Source organism: Podarcis tiliguerta (assembly GCF_965153285.1).
Source record: "Podarcis tiliguerta genome assembly, chromosome: 3".
Lineage (NCBI taxonomy): Eukaryota > Metazoa > Chordata > Lepidosauria > Squamata > Lacertidae > Podarcis > Podarcis tiliguerta.
Window position 1 is genome coordinate 90710594 of NC_139536.1, and position 20046 is coordinate 90730639.

Genomic DNA, 20046 nt, shown 5'->3' on the forward strand with positions numbered 1-20046 from the left:
AATGTTTCAGAAGAACAAAGGAAGAGCTCTGCTATATCAGACCAAAGACCCACCTAGCCTAGGGCCTGTGGCCAACTAGATGCCTATGGGAAGCCCAAAAGCTGGCCACGGGACAATAATAGCCCTTGTTTTCTGCTGTTGCTCAGTTACAGAGCCCAGAATAAAGATCTTCCTTAGGATGCATTCAGATGTGAGGGTGATTGTGTTAGTTCTCCTGATAACAATGCTAACACATATATCCTGGATTCTCACATTCCTTTTACAGTGCCTTACCTGTTGTGTTATGAAACTGTGGCTTTTCGATCAACGTACAGTCATATTGTGTTAAATTTTAAATGGCTGGAAGGAACTGTGTGCTGAAAGACCACCCCAAAATTAATAATGTGGAACTATAAAACTCCCACAATTTTCTCAGATAACAGGATTACAGACGGATCTTTTTTTCTGGGAGCAAATGACATGGAAAGGAGTGCCAAATTTCAGCTAGTTTTCAAGAAGTAGTTTGATGTTGGGTGAAAGATCATTTGGAAATTATGCTAAAAGATCGGGAAAACTTATGGAATGTAAATTTGAAATTTACAGCCAGCTATAGCATAAGAGAGAACATGATGAAAATGGCCCATAGACCTCACTCCTTCCAGATTATCAAGAATGTATAAAAATTTGGCAAATGCTTGTTGGAGATGTGGAGGAAATAACGGTGACATGATGCACATGTGGTGGATGTGTGAAAAGATTATGACTTTTTTGGGGGAAATATACGATGAATTAAAAAAGATGATGGGGATAACTTTTACTTAAAAACCGGAGGCATTTCTGTTAAGTATTTTAGACAAAGAGATCCCAAAAAATTCAAGAGAGTTATTCTTGTATGCAACTGCAGCGGCTCGAATACTCATTGCTAAGGGATGGAAATATCAGGAGGCTCCAAAAATAATAGATTGGCAAATTAAATTACAGGAATTTGTGGAGATGGCTCAATTGACTAGCAAACTCAGAGAAACTGATGACTAGACTTTATTTGCATAGCCAACAGGCCATAGCATCAAAGGACAAACACCAACAGGAATACATTACAAATATAGTTAAAATCTTGTGACCTATTAAAACCCTAGGTAAATTAATAATCTCAGTACTTAAAACTTGGCAGAAGTAATAAAATAATGATAATAAAACATAATGATAATAATCATAAAAACCTAGGCGAGGAATCCGGGTGACCACACTGATATCATTTAGATACCAGCTCTCAGTCTCATTGCTCTCTCGATAAATTTGGCAACCTTCTCTGTTGTCGAGCTGTTCTGGTTGGCTAGAAGTGAGAACAATTTGGCTTCGCAAGAGCGGCCGGGGATGGCAGATAGGAGCGGCGTAATGGTCTCGTCCCTGAGATCTTTATATAGGGAGCAAGACAAGAGAACGTGTGACGCCGTCTCTACATAGCCAGCTCCACAGGGGCAGAGCCGGTTCTCAAATGGAATTTTTTGATATCTACCTTCAAGAACAGCTGACAGTAACATATTTAGTCTGGCCAAACTCAGAGAAAACTCAAAGCAAAAATTTGCAGGGGAAATGGGATGGTTATAGAAGATATGTTCAAAAATACAATAATAGTTTTGACTCCGTGCTAGCGTTCGAGTGATAAAGGAAGTAAAAGGAGGTGGACAACAATTAAGGATTTATTATGTTTTCTAAATGTATTGGAAAATCTATATAGAAAGGTTTATTGTTTTGTGTACATTCAACTGTAAGATAAAACATATGCGAAGGGACTTGACAGGAAGTCAGAATTGAAGAAAAGATTTTGTAAGATAAAAGGGGAAAAATATTTATTTTCATTATTGTTGTTGTTGTTGTTGGGCAGGTGTGTGTTTTGTATGGAATCTGGGAGGAAATAAGATAGTAAATAACAAATAAACAAAATATTGGTGTATGTAATTTTTATTTCTCAATTATATTTTGTGGTAGTATGGTTGTAATATTTTTTGTAACATAAAATCATTCAATAAAAAATATTTTTTTAAAAAAGTAAGAGCATATGGAAATTGTCAGGTAAGGAAATATGGAATAAAGTGCTGTCTGAAAGCAACCTTCTTTTTACATTTAAAAGTGTGTATTTCATTAAACGCAGGAAAGAGTAATACGCAAGCCTTGCTTGGCTGAATGAACTCTCAGTATCTTTGTAAATATCAGAAAGTCTATCATCATTGCTCCTAGCACATTATGAGGACAAACCACTAAATGTTAGTCCAAAGTACTCACAATTAGAGTTGGTTAAGTATTGAGAATGCTTCATGGGAATGGTTATCTTTGAAGTCAAATCAGCTTTTTGGCAAACATGAGAACATACAACTGCTTCATTCAGTTTTCTGTCCATCTCTCTCCCACTCCTAAACATGTGTATGTTCTCACCAGTGATTTATATTATTTGCAAGGGATAATAATAGGTATACGTCAACCTCCCTTCCTTAAATATCTGTTCCCAGTCTCTAAATTGTTTGGTGTCTTCCAAGTCCAACAATATTTTGTTCTTCTCTATAATTTACTGTACTTTGAACGAACATTCACCAAATTATATTGTGCTAGTTAGCTACTGTAACTTGTTTAATGCTTACAGAACATTGTGCTATTGTTAGGAAGTTCACAAATAAATGATAGGCTTTCACTCCTCTTGATCCTCCTAGCTTCTAGAGTTTGTCTAGACTAGACCAAAAAAAAGTATTCAGATTTGCATAAAATTTGCATCAGCTAATTTAGATGCAAATTTAGAAATAATTGCTATAATTTAAATAGAAATACACCTCACCATAGTGGGGAAGACTGTGATCAGGTGATCTGTGTACCTACTTCATCCAAGTAGGAAATTTCAAGGCCCCTGAATTTGGATGGGTCAGTCCTTCACATAGAGGACTGTGCTCTGTAAAAGACATTTATACCTCTGATACAAATGACATCAGCCTGAGCAAGGTAGTCTGTTGCCTGCACTGTGATACCAAAGGCACTTTCAGTAATCACAGCAGGTAATTCATCCATCTCCAACAGCAAAGGTTTATCTTGGAGAACTATGTCTTGGGTATACAATTGTGTGCTTTGCATGCTGGGAAAATGTAATAAGCAGAAGCACAACCATGAGGAGAGATGTGAAGCCATTACACATTTCCTGACACGACAATCCCTCAAGAACCTCTTAGACCTCCAGGAAACTGTCCTAAACATTGATTAAGAGGATGCAAAAATAGTGTTTCCCTGGTAAATTTTAAACATACTTTCATGCCCCTGGTCCATTAAACCAATAATGAATTTTATTCATACTGTGATGACTCAGACTTGACAGGATACGAATAAGTGATGACTCCTATACAATATATATTTTGATGTAAGGTTTCATTTATAATGCAACTGAGAGCACCAGTCTCCCAAAACGTTTCCCCGAGGGTGTTTTCCCCACAACAGCTATCAAGTCTTTTTTTTCTTCTTTTAGATTTTTCTTCTTTTTTCTTCTTCTTTTAGATTTAAGTAGACTTTTCATTTTTAAAAATACATTGTGTTGTGAGGTGGTGAGTGGCTGTCCAGGTGCAGTCCTGATTTGTATATTATCTATGCAAGTACTAAGAAATTAGTCTCACCAAATTATATTTGCTTAATGCGTTCATCAACACAACAAGGGACCCATGACCGTTAGGTCCAGTCGCGGATGACTCCAGGGTTGTGGCGCTCATTTTGCTTTACTGGCCGAGGGAGGCGGTGTACAGCTTCCGGGTCATGTGGCCAGCATGACTAAGCCGCTTCTGGTGAACCAGAGTAGTGCACGGAAACACCATTTACCTTCCCGTCAGAGCGGTACCTATTTCTCTACTTGCACTTTGATGTGCTTTCGAACTGCTAGGTTGTCAGGAGCAGGGACCGAGCAACGGGAGTTCACCCCGTCACGGGTATTCAAACCGCCGACCTTCCAATCAGCAAGCCCTAGGCTCTGTGGTTTAGACCACAGTACCACCCGCATCACAATATTGGCCTGTAAATGTGGACATATGATGGTATCTGCTGGTAATATTCTATTCCTCACTTAGAAACCTCAAGGGCCTCAGAGAGGGGCTGAAATTGCTAGTGAAGAACTCATGCACAAGGGATTTCACACTTAGATGCTGCGGTGCCCAAACAAAGAAAAAGGGCATCCATACCAATACAAAAGCCACTTTCTCACCTCATGAAGCAGCAAAGCCGGTCAAAAACACAACACTGAAATATTAACATATATTTTCTCATTGGCCCAAAAATCCTGAAATGTAAAAATTAAATTAAGTGTATCAGGGCTTAGGGTGCTTTTGCTTATGTTTTACAGTAAATGTGGAAACTAATGACTGAACCATCAAAAACCTGGGCAGGATTACAGAAAGAGCTTTTGTAACCTAGCAACAAGTTACCTAGCAACAATGCAGGGTTTCAGCATGGGCGGAGATACGTTGGGCGGGGGGACAGATTGCTGACTATATAAGATGGGTGGGAAAATAGATTAAAGAATTGCTACAATCATTTACTTATTTGTCACATTTGCATTCACCTTTCAGCTGGAAGGCAGGTGTGCGTTCAGTCCACCATTATTGTTATTTTTAAATCACATTATCTGCTCTCAGACAAATGCCTCAGAATGGGGTTTCACATGCTAGCACCACTCCATGTGTTGGGGAGGGTGCTTTAGTGCTTATGTTCTGTTTATTGGCTTTTCATGGGCATCTGGTTACCCACTGTGAGAACAGGACGCTGGAATAGATGGGCCCTTGCTCTGATCCAGCTCTTCTTATGCATTTACAGAACGTGTGCATCACAGTCTTGTTGCCGAGCAACAACGTGCAGAGCTTCTTAGAGTGGGAGGCCAGCCAACCAGAAGAGTCTCTGAGGAGTACTTGGCTGGAGGCAGAGTCAACATCCAAAATCAGGTCCAGTCCTAGGGTCTGGCGAGCAGCAATCTGCGTGTCAGGAAATCTGATGATCATGGGGTCAAGGGTTAAGACGAACAGGAAGCAGCAAGGTCGGGGCCAGGAACTACAAGCATTGTTTCCAGCATCCGACTGCTGCTCAAAGCTCTGCTTGAGAAGACTGAAGCCAGCTGGTTCTCAGCCGTGCTTGCTCCCCCTTTAGACTGCCGTTCAACAGGCGAAGCTGACTCCTGGCCCATGAGGTGGTAGCAGATCTACACATGCTGGCCTTGCCCCCGATATGCATGCATCTGTTGTTAGCATGAACGTGGTCTACATGGTGCCATGGCCCTGTGGGTAGACCCCTCAAGATCCCTAGATGAGGCAGGTGCCTCCAAGGAGGAGAACGATTGTGTGAGAAAGGGGCGTCCCATTAGCACCAAAAGCCCCTTGCGCTGAACCCTCAAGAGCCAGTCCTTCCACTGCCTCCATGGTCTGAAGTGATTGCTTGGCTCTCCTCTTCTCCTTCTACACTATTCTGAAATCCTCAGGAGAACATGGAACCCCTCAACAATGCAACCACCAATGCCTGAGAAATCAAAGAGGGCCTCTGCCTCTTTCATATCTTTGAAGGCTTCCAGGAGGAGAGTTTGCCACTCTAAGGATGGCTCACTTTTATGAGCTCCAAATTTTTGTGGGAGCACTATCTACGCTTGCTAGGGAAGGACACTGCTATCCATCCTGGGACTTTGCCTTGTTCCACACTCCAAGATCTCAGAGATCCTTCTCTTTTATCCTTGCTGCTCTTCTAACTGTGCTGGGAACGAGACACTGTCTAAGGCCCTGCTCTGTCGCTTGACTTCATGCTTTGAACTTTCCACCTGGCCTACGAATTGTGCTTGGAGCAGGACTTTTGTGTACGGTTCTATGTACATAGGTTGTGCGTACTCGCATAAGTTGTGAGTTACCTGCCCTTTTTTTCCTTTTAGAGTGCATCCACACAAGCAGCCTACATTGACTGTTTAAAGTGAATAGTACATTATCAGGGTTGTTGTTTTTTTTTAAAATTAATATTTAAAATTATCCTGGGATAAAAGATGCTTTATTTTTATTCTTGCAGCCACTCTTGGTTTGCATTCAGGTTACAGATTCCATTTTGCTAACATTAATTTTACAACACTGCCTAAAATCACATTTTTCCAGGGTGCATAAAAAGGACTCCAAACATCATCATTGTTGCGTTTCTGACAATTTATGAATATTGTTAGATTTAATACTAAATAGATTTCTAAAGTTTGCTCTGTTATCATAAAAAAATGCCTCGTGTATTGAGGTGTTTGTCATGTTCAGGTAGCCAAATACCAATGATATGGTTTGTTGCCATGGAGATGGTCAGAGGCAGTGAGAGTAATACAATTCCATACACAATTTGCATGGGGAGGAGGCTTTTTATGTTTCTACAGTTGGAATTTCATTCCTAAATTAAAACTCTGAATATGGCAATCTTCGCCAAGGAACTTTGTGAGCATGTTGTGAACAGGGCTTCTAATCTGGTGAACCAGGTTCGCTTCCCCGCTCCTCCACATGCAGCTGCTGGGTGACCTTGGGCCAGTCACACTTCTCTGAAGTCTCTCAGCCCCACTCACCTCACAGAGTGTTTGTTGTGGGGGAGGAAGGGAAAGGAGATTGTTAGCCGCTTTGAGACTCCTTCGGGTAGTGATAAAGTGGGATATCAAATCCAAACTCCTCCTCCTCCTCTTCTTCTTCTTCTTCTAACCAAAAAAGGGGATGGGGCAGGTGCATATTTCCTCAGACTTCTGCCAGCTGGGGCCCATGGAATCTGAATCCACTTTGCAGCCCAGTTCCTCTCTCGCCAGCTCTCCTCAGAAGAGATGAGATCAGGTCATGGGCAGCACAGCTTAACTAGTCACAGTTTCAGAGGAGTAGTTAGCATAGCAGCTACTCTAAGTCGGGCCCTTTACAGTGGTACTTCGGGATTTTTTCCCCAGTTTGGTTGTGTATTTTAAAATGTTTTATTTACTGCTTATGACTACTTTCATGTTGTGGTTATGCATTTTTCCCATGCTGTAAGCCACCTCGACCATGGTTTGAACTAAGGAAAGGTGGCATACAAATAAAGTTATGTATTTATACGTATCTGTGTATGTGTGTATTTCAGCTCTCCTATTTACTTGAGGAAAAATGGATTTGGTCATTTTTTAAGTCACCCCAATACATCCATTATTTCTTCGACATCCTGTTCTCTAGTTCACTTATCTTTCCATCCATGCCCTGTGGTTCAGCAATGCTATTTTGCCATCCTTCCATCAATCACTGAAGAAACTAGCCACTTTGAAATGGACTTAAAACTGTTTTTCCCTACCACCCACACACGATGCCTTCCATAATTTCTGTTCATTGCCATAGAAACCGCCACCTCTCTCTGGGATAATCAAGTTTGGCTGGGTGTTATAAATCTTATTTTCCTTTGCTACGTTACTTTTCAAATACAGAAAAACCTATGCAAGACTGTACTTTACATATGAAGTTCAACTAAATTTTGATAAATTTATAGTGCAGTCCTAATCATTTCTACCCAGAAAGAAATCTTATTGAATTCAATGGGTCTTATTCCCAGGTATATGAGGCTAGGATTGAAGCCTGATAAATCGATGTTGTTTACTCTTGATACCTAAGCGTGAGTTAAAGCGAGCAAGACTTGTAGAGTTTTTAGGGGATTTTTACCGCAACGTTTCAGGAGCACCCTAAGAATACTGGCAAGCATATTGGAGCCCTCAAGTGCCACGTTGGCAACCCCAACTTAATGCAGACATCAGTTTCTGCTTTCACCCCTCTCTCCCACCACCTGACACAGGTTGCTTCAACTTGCAACACAACAAAATACTATTGTAATGCCTTATAACTATGAGGGCATGTGTGTTTATCTACAGGTACATAAAATTTGCTTGTTGCTGCTAGAAAAAATCGCAAGTCACTCTTTGGAGCTATTTCAAAAACTATCAACTAAGCAACAGCTAAAGTCAGTTCAGATCATGTCAGCCAGTAGTTAAACAAACCACGCGAAAGCTCTTCTAAATATTAGATACCATATCATAAAGAAACAGAAGCAGGGGCCCACTTGTCAGCAAAAAAAGAGAATACAACCTTTGAGACAAAGACTATCTTTTAAGAGAAGATGTTTGCACAGTATTGATTTTGTGATTTTCACAAATGAGCTACACCGAATTCCAAAGCTCAGGGTAAATTGTGCTTTTTAAAAAAGAAAGAGGGAGTGGGAAAAAGCAAAGTGTGCAGAATACGTTATTTATTCTAGCCTTGCTTGATGTTGAGGAGAGGAGGAGGAGGAGGAGGAGGAGGAAGAAGAAGAAGAAGAAGAAGAAGAAGAAGAAGAAGAAGAAGAGTTTGGATTTGATATCCTGCTTTATCACTACCCGAAGGAGTCTCAAAGCGGCTAACATTCTCCTTCCCCTTCCTTCCCCTACAACAAACACTCTGTGAGGTGAGTGAGGCTGAGAGACTTCAAAGAAGTGTGACTGGCCCAAGGTCACCCAGCAGCTGCATGTGGAGGAGCCGAGACACGAACCCGGAATCACATCTTAGAAAGCAAACGCTGAATTATGTTTCAACACTCTTCTACATAGACTGTAAATAGAGTGTAAATAGAATAGCAGAACAGCCAAACAAAGGTCTGGGCTATACCCTTTCTTCCCCTGTGCTCGTTAGCCGCCTGCCAGGAGGTGATTTTTTAAAAATGGTGATGAGATTTTTGAAGTGGTATTCCCTCAACTGCAGTCAAATCTGCACTAAAATGCGGATGAATTTTCATGAGGACATTTTAAAGAGAGAAAAGAAATGCAAACTGATCCTGAAATGTGGAGAACTGAACTTAAGAATGAGGTAAAAAAAGGAGAAACTGAGAGAAACTGAAAGTAACTGTAAATGAATTCTCGCATTTGTGTGATGATGATGGAGAGCTAGCCTAGCCTATCAGTTTGGTGAAGCAGTTGGCATTTTTATTTCATTTTTGAATTTATGACTTGCTGCTGGGTTTAAATTATCAGCATCCAGCTAATATGCGTCGCTTGCGGACTTAATTTGTTTTCTGCTGTATTAAATTAGTCATGCAACAGCAGCAGAAAATATTGGACTGTGTAGCAATTGCTGTGGAAATCTAGCTGCCCTGACGTGCTGCGTGTTAAGAATAATTCTTAAATGCAGATTTGAAAAAATACGTCCTCATATCAGCAAGACATTTTATATTTCAGAGATATAAAAGGCACCCAAAGGTATCCAACCCAGACTATGTGTGTCTGGAGTAATGGTCATTACTCTTTTGAGTAATTCGCCCCTGAGCTGATTGTCTCTTGATAGAAAACATTTTCCCCTTTAAGAAGAGAAGTCCTTTCCCCACCCTCTATAGCAAATTGCAATATAGGCTGATGTGCTCAGGGGACACACAGAGTCACTGACAACCTGTGAAGTCTTCCTTCATTTGCATTTTGGTCAAAGCTTCTTTTCATGGTGCTTTTGGGCTCCATCAAGCCTAGGCAGCATGGCCAGTGGTGATGGATAACGGGAGCTGGAGTCCAGCAATGCCTGGAGGGCCACAGACACAAATGAGATCCAAAAGGCTTTCTACCTTAGTTGCAACATTGATACTTCAGTGCTGCCATTCACACCCTGAGGGATCTCACTGTTGTTCTGCTGCCATTCTACAGGAGGTATTTCATCCATCGTCTTGTTTACAATGCTGAGCACAAAGCTTTATCATCTGTCCTCAGGGTCGGTCCAGGGCATTTTGCTATGTGAGGCAGACCAGCAAATGGCACCCTCCCAAGATGCATTGTACCCCTGAAATACAAATCATTGGTTTTAAAGGTTTGTGTGGGATCCACAACAAAATGTTGCCTTGTGGAGTACTCCAGTTTGTGGTACCAGTCCATCAGCTAGCCATGCTTTCTTTCTTTCCCTCTCTCCCATAGCTTTCTCTCTCTCTCTCTCTCTCTCTCTCTCTCTCTCTCACACACACACACACACACACACACACCACAGACCAAACCGTTTCTGCTGCACAGAACACCGTGACAAGTGCCAGAGCACACAGAAACGCCGTTTGCCTTTCCACTGCAGCTAGGGAGCGGGTGGCGCTGTAGTCTAAACCACTGAGCCTTTTGTTTTGGCCTGCCGATCAGGAGATCGGCAGTTCAAGTCTGCACAACAGGGTGAGCTCCAGTTGCTCTGTCTCAGCTCCTGCCAACCTAGCAGTCCGAAAGCATACCAGTGCAAATAGTCCACTGTGGCAGGAAGTTAAATGGGGTTTCTGTGCACTCTGGCACTCATCACAGTGTCCTGTTGCACCAGAAGCAGTTTAGTCATGCTGACCCCATGACCCAGGAAGCTGTCTGCGGACAAACGCCGGCTCCTTTGGCCTGAAAGCGAGATAAGCACCACACCCCATAGTCAAGTTTGATTGGACTTAGCCGTCCAGGGGTTCTTTACTTTTACCTTGTTAACAGTAGCTTAATTCCACACCCCACCCCATGCTCCTCATACCCTTAGCAGCAACTCCATAGTGAGGAATTAGCAAGCAAAGCATTTATTATCTGCTAATGTCTGCATGGTCAAGCTGCTGTTAAAGTCAGATTACTTTCCTGGTGTGTGTGTGTGTTTGTGTGTGTGTGTGTGTGTGTGTGTGTGTGTGTGTATTGCTCAGGGAACTGAAATGCCATTGTGCCCATGTTGTCTAGGCCACAAGTTCAAATTCAGCTCAAAGCCTCTATTGTTTCATTACTTTTCCATCACAAGCGACGAATGACTCAGTTGGTCTCCATATAGATGATGGGATGAATGCCTGCCCCATAAACCTCTGCAGCATGGAGTGGCAGGCATGTTTGACTCCAGGACACAAAGTTGGCATTGACTGACATCGACCCTTCTTCTCTAGGTGACCCTCCTCCTAGACACAGCTGTGACAAGAGCCTTTGAAAATGAGAATTGCTGAGCAGCTCAAAATCCAAGATGGATAAAATGTTAAAATTGCAGTGCAGAATGTGGGGAGGGAAGAATAGAGACACACACTGAAATTAATGGCACTTAAGTTAGTTCTGTCTCGCTTGCCTATTGATTTTTGTGTGTGTGTGTGTACTGGGTTGTAGCTTCAATGCACTCTGTCAGCAGAACCAAAAGAGCATCATTACCTTCTTTTTTTCCTTTTAGAAGAAGGGGTAATTGTACGCCAAGCTGAGATCTGCTTCTGCCATCGTTTATATTGGGCAGAATCCAGCCAGAGGTAAACACCATTAAGTCAAACTGATTCCAACAGAAGAGAACCTGCTGCCAGGACACCATATTAAGATTACCCGATTTTTTTCAGTGAAACTGGAGACACTTTTCAACTTCAATGGATTTTGTATGAGGACTGATTTGTAAATCCGGGGACTGTCCCCAGGAAACGGGGACGTCTGGTAACCTCTTACACCATATACAGTCAGTGGCATGTCAGCCGTCTGAATCCCCGCGACGGGGTGAGCTCCCATTGTTCGGTCCCTGCTCCTGCCAACCTAGCATTTCGAAAGCACGTCAAAGTGCAAGTAGATAAATAGGTACCTCTCCAGCGGGAAGGTAAACGGCGTTTCCGTGCGCTGCTCTGGTTCGCCAGAAGCAGCTTAGTCATGCTGGCCACATGACCCAGAAGCTGTCTGCGGATAAACGCCGGCTCCATTGGCCAGTAAAGCGAGATGAGCGCTGCAACCCCAGAGTCGTCCACGTCTGGACTTAACGGTCAAGGGTCCCTTTACTGCTGTGGATTTTCACCGAACGGTGGCCCTTCCCTATCATCAGCCCCAGCCAGCAAGGTCAATATATTATTTTTTTATTCAAAATTATAACAAGACATATTATCCAAAAACATAACATCCTTGTTCCCCCCCCCCCATTTTTCCTCCCCCCCCCCCGACTTCATAGAATCATAGAGTTGGAAGAGACCACAAGAGCCATCGAGTCCAACCCCCTGCCAAGCAGGAAACACCATCAGAGCACTCCTGACATATGGTTGTCAAGCCTCTGCTTAAAGACCTCCAAAGAAGGAGACTCCACCACCCTCCTTGGCAGCAAATTCCACTGTCGAACAGCTCTTACTGTCAGGAAGTTCTTCCTAATGTTTAGGTGGAATCTTCTTTCTTGTAGTTTGGATCCATTGCTCCGTGTCTGCTTCTCTGGAGCAGCAGAAAACAACCTTTCTCCCTCCTCTATATTTGAACTAGTTTTGTACATTTTCCCTAACTGCACTGGTGTTGTGTACCATCTATACATCATCTTCATGTAATTCTCCTTCAGTAGGGAACAATCTGTAAATTTTAAGTCAGTTTTCCATATTTTTTCCCAATCATCCATCATAATGTTGTGACCTACATCTTGTGCCCATTTAATCATAACTGATTTTACCTCTTCATCGTTCATCTACCATTCTAATAGTATGCTGTATGCGACCTTCAGTAGTTTCACTTTCTCTTCAATCACTTCCGTTTGAAACCTAGATCTAGTATAACTAAATCCTTTCTTACTGTCTTCTTTGTGTGTTTCATATAGTTGTCGATAATGCAACCAACTCTGAAAGTGGTCTTTGATCTCATCATAATCTCTTAATTTCCATCATGTTCCTTTAACAAATCAGCATATGTGAGCCATTTTCCTTTCTTTCCAAGTGGTTTGAGCAGTAATGCTTCAAGGTCAATAATTAGGGGTGGTGGCCAATTCGGTTCTTGACTTATTATCATCAGACTCAAATTTAAACAATAACCTTAAATGCAGAAATTTAGTACTTTCCCCCCTATTATCAGCAGCCTGTTTAACAATAGCCCAGTACTAGAAACAACCTATAGCAGGGGTCTGCAACCCGTGGCTCCGGAGCCGCATGTGGCTCTTTTACACCTTTGCCGCATTGTGCGCCCCAACACACCCCACTGTGGCAGGCGCTGTACTGGCTGTGACGTCGCATGGGGGCGGTGCGTGCGTTAGTCACCTTCCCGCCCGCTGTCAGATCGGACATTAAGGTAAGAAACAATATATGAAGTGTTATATTTGTTTTAAATGTCGCAATGGTTTTGCGGCTCTCAGTGTTTTTTTCTTCGGAAACGGGTCCAAGTGGCTCTTTTTGTCTTAAAGGTTGCAGACCCCTGACCTATAGAAATCCCCATTGAAATCTGGTTAAATAGTATTTGGAATGTAGCTCTAGCGGAACACCTTATAGTGGTACCTCGGGTTAAGAACTTAATTTGTTCTGGAGGTCCGTTCTTAACCTGAGGTATCACTTTAGCTAATGGGGCCTCCTGCTGCCGCCACACGATTTCTGTTCTCATCCTGAAGCAAAGTTCTTAACCCGAGGTACTATTTCTGGGTTAGCAGAGTCTGTAACCTGAAGCGTCTGTAACCCGAGGTACCACTGTACTTGCCACACAAGGGTAATTAAAGGCACTTCAAGGACAGACACTTTTGGCGAGACTTGGCTTCCATTCTTTTCCTTTATAAATGAGACAGAAGAGTGTTTCATTCCACCCACAACGCAAGTATCTCTGTGGAGAGGATACTTGAATTGATAATGCATAAATAAAACATATTGCTTGTGTAGTGTCATGCATATGAAACTTAATAGAGACTGTACCACCGGACAAGTTACTGCTGTTATATGTTGCTATTGCATTTACATGAAAACCAATAAAAAATATTTGGGGGAAAATAATTAGGGGTGATGGGAGTTGTATGATCCTAGAGGGATGTAAGTTAGCAGCTCCTGATTTAATTCCACCTCCTTTTGTACTGGCTGGACTCTTTTGCCTTTAAGAGTTCAATGACTAGAGGCTTGTCTACACACCACAGTTTACTGTGTTCCTAGAATCATAGAGTTGGAATAGACCACAAGGGCCATCAAGTCCAACCCCCTGCCAAGCAGGAAACACCATCAGAGCACTCCTGACATATGGTTGTCAAGCCTCTGCTTAAAGACCTCCAAAGAAGGAGACTCCACCACACTCCTTGGCAGCAAATTCCACTGTCGAACAGCTCTTACTGTCAGGAAGTTCTTCCTAATGTTTAGTTGGAATCTTCTTTCTTGTAGTTTGGATCCATTGCTCCGTGTCCGCTTCTCTGGAGCAGCAGCTGTTTCCTATTTAATTTGTGCAGTCCACATGCTGTTACTCTCAAACACCACCAGTCTTGATGCTTCCCCCCTTTAAATTTAGGTTTACCCAATATGGGGATAATCGGATAAATTGGGAGAAATCGGGTTCCAAAATGCTCCACCCAGAGTTGCATGCTGTGCTGCTGTAGCGCTGATATTCATGTCCATACAGTTCCAGTGGGCATCTGCGCTAGCTTTTGCACATGGCCACAAGCAGTAAAAGAACAAAACAAACTGATCTGAAATCATTTCATAGAATTGGAAGGGACCGCAAAGGGACATTTAGTCCAACCCCCTGCAAGGCAGCCCAGCCAGACGGGTGAGGTATAAAGGCAATGCAACCCAGCCAGATGTGGCTGGGGTATAAATAATAAAATTATTATTATTATTATTATTGTTATTATTAGCCATCCAACCTCTGCTTAAAAACCTCCAAGGAAGGAGACTCCACCACCTCTTGTGGAAATCTGTTCCACTGTCCAACAGCTCTTACAGTCAAATTCAAATTCAGTAATAAATTCTCCACTAGGTTTCTCCCTGGAGTAAGCTTCTCATCCCCAGCTGAAATGAGATGCCTTTCTGGAAGAAGGCAGAGAGGGAAAGCTGCTGACACAAGCAGTCCTACTCCCTCCATGCTGGCACTCCCCATGTCTGTCCCATGCTGACTCACTCTCTGCAGTGACATTATGATGAGTGATCCGAAAGCCTCGTGTCTCCTCCGTACGGAACGCCCTTCGGAATGAGAGTGCCGTTATTCTCGGCCAGCTAAGCCTCCTTTTCCCAGTGGCCCTGGGAGATTAATTCCCTGCCCTAGTTTTGGCCCTCTTGTACAAGCAGCAGGGCTGCCTGCACGCTAGGCGGAAGCTGTTGTCTGACTGTATTTTTTGCATCTGCTGCGTCATAATATTGTGGCTCAGTTCACTTCCAGTTATCTGTGTCAGGCGTCCAAATGAGCAGATTTCAAACTTCTGGGGCTTTGCCTGATGCTGAAAACTTAAGGTACATACAGATGTACCTGCAAGCAAAAGTACGTGTGGGTTTTTCTGCTGTGGGGTGAGAATCTTGTTCTCCCCTGTTCCCCGCTCCTCAAAACAGACATCTGTATAAAATCTAACCTCCACATAAGCTTTCTGCAAGTAAATCAGGATGAGTGCTCAACAAACAGGCTGTCTGGAAGGGCCCGATTTCTCTGCTGCCACCATTTCAAAGGATTGCATGTGCCTAAACATTATGTTTTTAAATGGCCACAGAACAGGCATAGGCAAACTCGGCCCTCCAGATGTTTTGGGACTACAACTCCCATCATCCCTAGTTAACAGGATCAGTGGTCAGGAGTGATGGGAGTTGTGGTCTTAAAACATCTGGAGGGCCGAGTTTGCCTATGCCTGCCATAGAGAAAGATAGGCAGAGTACTTTTTACCTTGCCTACCCTACAAAAGCACTTTGCACTCAAGTAAAAGGAGCCAAAGCAGCTTTGAGAATGCACAGTCTGCTCTGCCACAAACATACTGGGGACAAGTTTGTGCTAGCAGTGTTTTGCAGCGTGTAAATGCCCTGGAAGAAAGGCGAATGGGGAACTCTTAAGAACTGAACGGGATGTGTAACAGCCTTGAACTGTTACCCCCCTCACAATAGGACACAAATTACTAAAACACGAAGGGCTGCTTCCTTCTCTTGAGCCACAAAACAAGCAGAGATATCCACAGCAATGCTATTGCCCGACTGCCCTCTGGGGTATTACTCTCGAAACTGTGCGCTTTAAATTGTTAACAGATCTGCCTGCAAGAAAGCATATTAATTATACTCGAGTGAATCCACAGAGAGGCGTAACCACACCACATCCCTAGGCTGTTTGCAAAGCTTCAGTCAGAAACTGGGAGTCAGCACATGGATCAGACCGTCTGAACATTTTTATCAAAGAGCCAGAGGCAGGGAGGCCTCTTCTGCACTTGATGAGCCATGCACTTGGCCGGGATATATTTGAACAACTTCACAAAGTATTTACAAAGCGTCCTTCATGGACTGGGGAAGAAGCAGAGATCCAGTCAGATTCTGTACTTTTGAAGGCCTATGGAAAGAAATTGCAGTTGCCAAGTGGTTACAGCATCGTACGTGAAACCCCAGAAGGGGAAATTCATTTTCCTTTAAAGGCAGGGGCGGGGCAGCACCAATTCAAATGAGAAAAAGACAAGGAGGCAAACCCCAAACAAACGCACTGGTGAAGCAGCACCCCAGCAGGGTGGAACTCCACCCTCCAGACCCATCAGCTGACCTTACCCAGTGATGTCAGCTGACTGGCAGGCAGGCAGGGTTTAGGGGGAAAATAGCCTCATGGTCCAACCATCTTGGTCTATGGGCTGAAGGTTCCCCACACATTTTTAAAAAGTAAAGCATTCAACAGTATTGTTTTCTTTCAGGGCAAGAGACATTCATGGGCAGAAAGTGAAATGTTGCTTCTGTGAGGAAAAGTTGGTCTTATGTGAAAACATGCCAATTGCAATTATGTAATTTGGAGGGTGTGTGTGTGTGTGTGTGTGTACATACCCATCCACTCCTGCAATCCTGTGGTCCCTGTGATTTTTGTGGGTATATTCTGCAATATTCTATTGATGCAGTAATAGTGAATTGGTGTCGGATTTCTACTGGCCCATCCACACACCATTCTGCCTTAGCAGTTGTTCTGCAATGCTTCCCCCAATATTACTCCAGGGTCTGTGTTCTAAATTACCCACTTGATGGTCAGATGGGAAAGAGTTCTCACCACCCCTTCTTAGCACAGAAGTAATTTTACTTTGCTGCTGTTACTTTGCTGCTGGGATACCCAGCCAGATGGACAGGGTATAAATAATAAATAATAAAAGTACACTATTATTATTATTATTATTATTATTATTATTATTATTATTCCAATGCAGAAAAGGTGATCCCTCATGAGATCTCCATCATTATATGCTCTAACCATGTTGTCTCCCATTTCATTGCTCCTAGCTGTCCAGTAAACCACGGATTGCTGGCTGCTGAGAAGACAAGAGCCTAGGAGTGATGGTGACCCCAACCAATAAGTCACCCACCTATTCCACATGAGAATAATGAATGAAAACAGGCTGACTGAATGAAAATAAAATGCCCAAAGCTGTTTTACATTGCCTCTGCTGCAAGGAAACACTCTGCTCAAATAGGCCTCTTTTTCACAAATAGCCAATCCATACGGAAGAGATTTCGCCATTCCCCACTTGGTCACCAAAGATCAGATACTTACAAAACGTTTTATGAAGTACCATCTGGTCGATTTATTTCATGCTAAAACTTGCGTTTCTCTCCATCACCCGCTAAAAAGAATTTACACAAATGAGGGGACAACGAAACCTGAAAAGCTCTGGACCGCCTTCTGAAACTTTTAAAAACAACACAGCTTTGTGGAAAAAATAAATAAATACCAGAATGTGTTCAACCACAAATTTAAGAAGAGAGGAAACAATTGTCCTTGTAGTTGATCTGGCTATTGTCCAAAATGTCTCAAAACAGCCCTGTGACTTGGCAGGGCGGGCGAGCAAAGGGGAGACCCTCTCTCTCCACCTTCCTCACCTCTAATCCTTTCAGAGCAGCTCATAACGGACTTTAAAAGAAGACCGAAATCCATGCACAGGATAAACCGACTGGTACACTTGTTTATCGCAGGAGTCCAGTGAATTGGTGCCAGTTAAGACTTGTATTTGTGTGTGTGTGTGTGTGTGTGTGTGTGTAAGCCAGGGGTGTGTGGAATCTGTTTGCTTCCCCTTTCCTCCAGAGGAAGCCCACCTACAACTCCCTTCAGCCCCAGCCAGCATGCCCAATGGTCAGAGCTGATGGGAGGTGGAAGGCCAAGTGTATCCCCTCTCCCGCACACCAGCATCACCAGCACCGGTGCTACACCCATCCCATTTCACTGGGGCCACGAAGTTGTTGGGCAACATGCCCCTCCGCCCTTCGCAGGCTCCTTTCCACCAGTTGGGGTCGGAATCGTCCAGGATCCGAATGACATCTCCACGTCGGAAGCCCAGCTCGCACGCCATTTGAGGCCGGAAGTCAAACAGCGCCCGCACGTAGGTCGGGTACCGAGGGCCCTGCTCCATGTCCCGCAGGAGGATGACTCTGTCCCGGGAGACGGAGGTCGTCCGATGGTGCTGCACCAACTCGTTCAGAGAGTTGAAGGCGGACGCGCCGAGGTAGTAGTGCCCGCTCAAGTCTCGGAAGACCCTGAAGTGCTGCACGTCGGGCCCCGTCTTGACCGAGAGCGAGAAGCCGCCCGGAGCGCTCTCGCTCTCGCGGATCATGAACGCGCCGTCGAAGCTCTGCCTGGCCAACGCCTCGTCGGCGATGTCCCGCGGGAGCTTGCCCCAAAACCAGGGGTGGGGCTTGAAGGCGATGCGGTTCTCGGGGATGAGGCCCTCGCGCCCGCCCCGCTCCGCGTTGGCCCAGCGAGGCTCGGAATCTCTCTCCAAGACCTTCAGCAGGTCGCCCCGTCGGAAGCTGAGCTCGTCCCAGTTGCGGGGTTGGAAATCGTACTGGGCTACGGCTTCCATCCTCTGGAAGAAGAAGGTTGCCCCACTACGAAGCTGCTCCCCCTTTCTCCGACGGCGCTAGGGTGGCCTGGCTTAAGGCGCTCTCAGGGTTCCCGGGTGCAATCGCGCGCCAACCCCGCGCCTTCCGCACTCAATCCGGTCTCAAGGCGTTCGGCTGTTTTGGAAGAAGATGGGGGCTCTGGGGGAGGGTTTTTAAAACCCTTTCCTCTGCTAATCATCTTTCCCACCCTCCACTGTCACACATCCTCCCCCAAGCTGGGATGGTGGAAAAGGTGGAATGGAGAAAAACTTCTAAAGAAAAGTTATGTAGTAGCAGTAGTAATAAATAATGGCAGCGGTTACATACACAGGAGGATATTTTAGAAAGGAAATCTCTGCATTATCCACATTTTTATTAACCCTGATTATGCGCTTCTTTTTCTTTTTCTGTACAAAAACATAAATGCAACAATATATTTGTATAAAATTTCTCTGTCCTTTAGCAAGGCAATTCTGTGTGCGTCCCCTCAAGCAGGCTCCGCCGAATTCATGAGGATTTCCCACCAGCCAAGCTGGTTGCAGGATCACAGCCTAAAAAATTCTTGTCAGCAGGCCATGTGGCTGCAATCCTAAACACAGTTGTTATAAGAGAGCCCTTATGTAGGTAGCGGGCCGCCTTTTCTTCATAAAGGGATCCATTCCGATTCACCCATCTCTCCGGCTTTTCCAACATCCCGGTTTGGGGTGGGTGGTGGGAGCAATTATTAACAGATGAAAGGGTTAAAACCCCTCTTAAAGAGCCCAGTGCTCTTTCAAGTAGCTGCCTGGGTGGGGCTGCCATGTAGTTTTGCTCTGAAAGTTGATCATAATAGCTCTCAACAGGAGCCATACAAGATATTCCACAAGAAGGCCATAGAACCAGGATGCAAGAGTCTGAGTGGACCTCCAAGTGTTTGTGGACTACAACTCCCATCATCCCCTGACTGTTAGCCAGCGTAAGCAATGCCCATTCTTGCTGTGACCAAGGTTGGGCAGATGCAAAAGACCAGAGGTTCCTTGAAGCATGGTTCTGCAAAGGAAGGATTCCTTTCGAACACGGCCCCTCATGAAATTTTGGGTTGAATGAAATTAACAAAATAATGCTCATACACAGACAGGGCTTGAAAGCTGAGATGTCATACATTGCTGGTGTCAACACTGTTGCATGGCTGTTAGCAGCTGTCAGCATCTAACACACCTTTCGCCAACCTGGTGCCCTCAAGGTGTTTTGGACTACAATTCCCATGAGCCCTAGCCAACCCTATTGTGTTGGCTGCAGCTGAAGGGAGTTAAGAGACCAAAATGGCCGTGACAGCTGGGGCTGATGGAAGTTAGGAGTCGGATGACTTCGGGC

General features: G+C 44.1%; 1 protein-coding gene across 1 annotated transcript; it reads right to left on the reverse strand.

Annotated features, from left to right (window-relative positions):
- Window positions 1-17377: 17377 nt before the first annotated feature.
- On the reverse strand, window positions 17378-19788 carry LOC310674436 (growth factor receptor-bound protein 2-like). The gene has a single exon (XM_083433631.1). The coding sequence runs from the start codon at window positions 18672-18674 to the stop codon at window positions 17949-17951; it is 726 nt and encodes a 241-aa protein (XP_083289757.1). The 5' UTR covers window positions 18675-19788; the 3' UTR covers window positions 17378-17948.
- Window positions 19789-20046: the final 258 nt, after the last annotated feature.